The sequence below is a fragment of the Cebus imitator genome, unplaced genomic scaffold (assembly GCF_001604975.1).
Source record: "Cebus imitator isolate Cc_AM_T3 unplaced genomic scaffold, Cebus_imitator-1.0 Scaffold53, whole genome shotgun sequence".
Taxonomy (NCBI): Eukaryota; Metazoa; Chordata; class Mammalia; order Primates; family Cebidae; genus Cebus; species Cebus imitator.
This window is the reverse complement of record NW_016107368.1, coordinates 2,120,452-2,124,242: the sequence shown is the minus strand read 5'-3', so window position 1 is coordinate 2,124,242 and position 3,791 is coordinate 2,120,452. Positions and strand designations below refer to the sequence as shown.

Below are 3,791 nucleotides of genomic sequence, written 5' to 3'. Positions count from 1 at the left end.
AAAAAGAAAGAAAGACCAAAACCTAAAATGCAATAAAATAAATGGGGGAAAAATAAAAAAGAAAGAAAGAAAAGAGAAGAAAAAAAGAAAAAAATTTACACCTCAAAGGCTCAAAAACAGGTACTCAAATATTTGTTCACAAATGCTAAAATTTGCCATATTCACAATAGTCAAAAGGTGTATAAAACAAATTGTGATGTATATATACAATGGAATATTATTCAGCCCTTAACGGAATGAACTACTGATACATGCTACAGCTTAAATGAACCTCAAAAACATATATAATAAGTGAAAGAAGTCACACAGAGAAGGTGACACATTGCATGGTTCCTTTTATATAAAATGACCAGAACTGGCAAATCCTTAGGGACAAAAAGCAGATTCATCATTGCCAGGGGTACGGGAAGAAGAGAACAAATAGTGATTACTTAACAGGTATAGGGTATTTTTCTGGAGTGATTTTTAAAGTTTTGAGGAAAGAGAGACAGGATAGTTGCTACAATGGACTAAATGTTTGTGTCTTCCCAAAATTCCTATGTTAAAATCCTAACCCCCAAAGTAATGGTATTAGAAGGTGGGCCCTTTGGGATACAATTAGGTGATGAGGGTAGGACCCTCATAAATGAGATTAGTGCCCTTATAAAAAAGATCCCAGAAAACGCTCTCACTCCTTTGGTCACATGAGGGTACAACTAGAAGTCAGTAGTCTACAATGTGGAAGAGGGCCCTCATCAGAACCAGACGATACTGGGACCCTGATCTCAGACTTCAAGCCTCCAGACTTGTGAGAAATAAATTTCTATTATTCGTAAGCCACTCAATCTATGGTATTGTGTTACAGCAACCCAAAGTAAGATAGCTGCACATTTATGAATGCCCTAAATGCTACTGAATTGGTACACTTTAAAACGTTTACTTGTATATTACGTGAATTTCAAAGCACTTTAAAAACCAGACTGAAATATTATCTTCAAATCATTCTGAAGACTAACCCAAAAACTCGATAAATATACTTTGCTGAAAAGGCTAAGAAAAAACATACATTTTAATATACCACTGATGAGTATAAGAATACAATTCCTATAGCTGACAATATGGCAGCATGTAATATAACAAATACATTTACCTACAGACATTCTTTCATAAAGACCAAATATGGTATATATAAAATTACTCATTACAGTACTCTCTATAACAGCAAGACTACAAATAACATAATGGTCTTTTAATAGAAGACTAGTTAAATAAATTATTGTATATATACACAAAGGAATGCAATTAGCCTGTGTTTTTAAAAATGAAGGAGAAAGATTTCTATACACCATTATCTTTTGTGTAAGACAGCTTAGGCGGAGAAGGAAAGGATATATATTCCTACCTTACAGGTATGGAAATTAGATAGATGGACAGTTAAGTTCAACAAACTAGTTAAGAGCAGTTAACTGTGTGTAATGGATGAGAAGGCAGGAAGGCAAAAACTATTACACAACTTTTAAGCTTTTTTATTTTGAACCATGAAAATGAATTTCAAAAAGATAAATTTTAAACACTACTAACTGCTTTCAAATTAAAACAAATTCTAACAGGTCTGTTGACTAATAGGACTATATGACAAAATTTATATACAGCATTATGACCAGTGCTTGCCTCACCTACTTTAAGGCTGTAAAATGAGCAAACTCTCTTACTTTCAAATAGCCTATCTCTTGCCAATCCTGACCCATCTCCATGCTCTACGATTTAGCCACAGAACCCTTTATGTCCTGGACTAAACCTTGCTTTCTTGTCTTAAGGTCTTTTTACATAATATGTTATCTTTTGCCTTTCTCATCCTTCTAACTTCCTTTTACTCATCTTTATTCTGACCTTAGAGTTTGCTTTTTGTAGGATATACTTTTTTACAAACTCCCCACATTCACACATATACACAGAGACACACATCCTGGGCTACATCAGCATCCCTTGCTTCCTTGTTATTCCCACAGTGTCTTGTGGTTGGGGACATATGCTCCAGCTGACACAGCTTGACTCTGAATCTCGAGTTTCACACCTATTAACTGTTTAACTTAGAACAAATTTACCTAAATCCTTTCATCTCAGTTTGTTGATCTACAAAATAAAGATCACATCTGTCTGATGGAACTGTTAACAAAGATTAAATGAGCTAATGTATGTAAAGCACACAGCTTGCCACATACTAAAACAGTCATTAAATAGCAATCAGTTTTATTACACTTATCATAGCACCAAGCACTCTGCTCAACTATTAATGGATTTCCCTCTTTGTTCCTCACAACGAAGATGCCTTTAAAAATTACACATACTCTAACACTTCTTAGGGGTAGAGACTGCCTTGATAACTTCCGTGTGCCCTGGTGGAGTATCTCATACAAGGCTGGTGCTCTGTAAATATTTGATAACCTACTTATGTCAATATGGCAAGTGATAACTTGGACGTAAATAAACAAGCCTTCAAGAAATCAATTTGGTGGGTTATCTCAATAAAAGATTACTATTCTTTCTGTATTCACGAATAGAGAATGGTTGATTTAACAACTGATTTCCCCCATGTAGTACAATTTAACCTGTTAAGATTTATCTAGAGGAGAAAAAGATCTAGCAGTTATCTCTTAAAATGATAAAAATAAAATTTCACTTTAACTATCTTACAGTTGTAAACTTAAGACACGTGATTCTGCTACTTGTGTTACTTTTAGAAAATTATTTAACCTTCCAGTTTTAACTGTAAAACGAGTACCAAATATTGGCGGGAATATAAAAGAATGAAAGCTAGCAACTAGCATACTTCCTAATGCAGAGCATATGTTCAAATAGTATGAATAAAAATTATAAAAGCCCATGATCTAAAAAATCAATTCATAAACTACTGAATTTCAGATTTCCTCCCAAAATTTCAAAAACTATAGAAATGTGTTACTTTATAGGCGCAAAACTGAACAAGCACAAAAACGGAATATCCTTAAATAACTTACCAATAATATTCTCTATTAGAAAAAGGTTAGAATATAATCTTTTATTTCAGGATAAATTATATATGACTAGTAGCAGGTGAAGTGAAAGTCACACTGCCGGACTGACAGGCTCAATGTACATCATTTATTCCAACATTCTGTACCTCGACATCCTGAACACTGGATAAAAAAGTTGATTAAATCCAGAAGTGCGATGTCCCTGTCTTGTTTATATGATTCAATCCAGTCATCCACCACGGACTGTGGAAAAAAAATATAAAAATGAAAACTTCAAAAAATTTTGATATTATAGCAAATAAATTTTCAAAAAAGTTTGTGTGTTTGTGTGTGTCTGTCTGAACAATAAAATTACTTACCTGAAATTATTTTTCTGTAGCCTAATAAAAATAGAGACTTCCTCATTTTTAAAGGCCAATAAAAAGTGATTTACCAGGTTTCAAAGATTTGTTTGTAATAGAAACCAAAACAAACGTGACTTTACCAATCCCATGAAGTCCAATAATTATTAAGCAAGTATAGATAATATTCACACCATATTACGAAAATGACAAAAATTAACTTCACTTTTACATAGATAACAAACTTTGAGTTATCAAAAAGCATAATCCATTAATAGTGCATTAAAAACATGCACATTACACAATAAAAGGCGTTTTTTCAAGAATACAAGAATGGCTTAATACTAGGAAATCAAATAACAGAATTTATCAACAAAGTGAAAAAGAAAAATGAAACAATTATATATCAAATTAGATCTCAAAAATATATCTGACAAAATTTTACAGCCAATCCTTA

At 32.7% G+C, this 3,791-nt stretch overlaps 1 protein-coding gene across 1 annotated transcript in view; it reads right to left on the bottom strand.

Annotated features, from left to right (window-relative positions):
* STAG1 (stromal antigen 1) overlaps positions 1–3,791 on the bottom strand; it is a 410,571-nt gene that overhangs the window by 233,529 nt on the left and 173,251 nt on the right. The window contains exon 5 of the mRNA XM_017528196.1: positions 3,140–3,236. Coding sequence (XP_017383685.1) covers positions 3,140–3,236 — 97 coding nt within the window. The remainder of the gene's footprint in view (positions 1–3,139; positions 3,237–3,791) is intronic.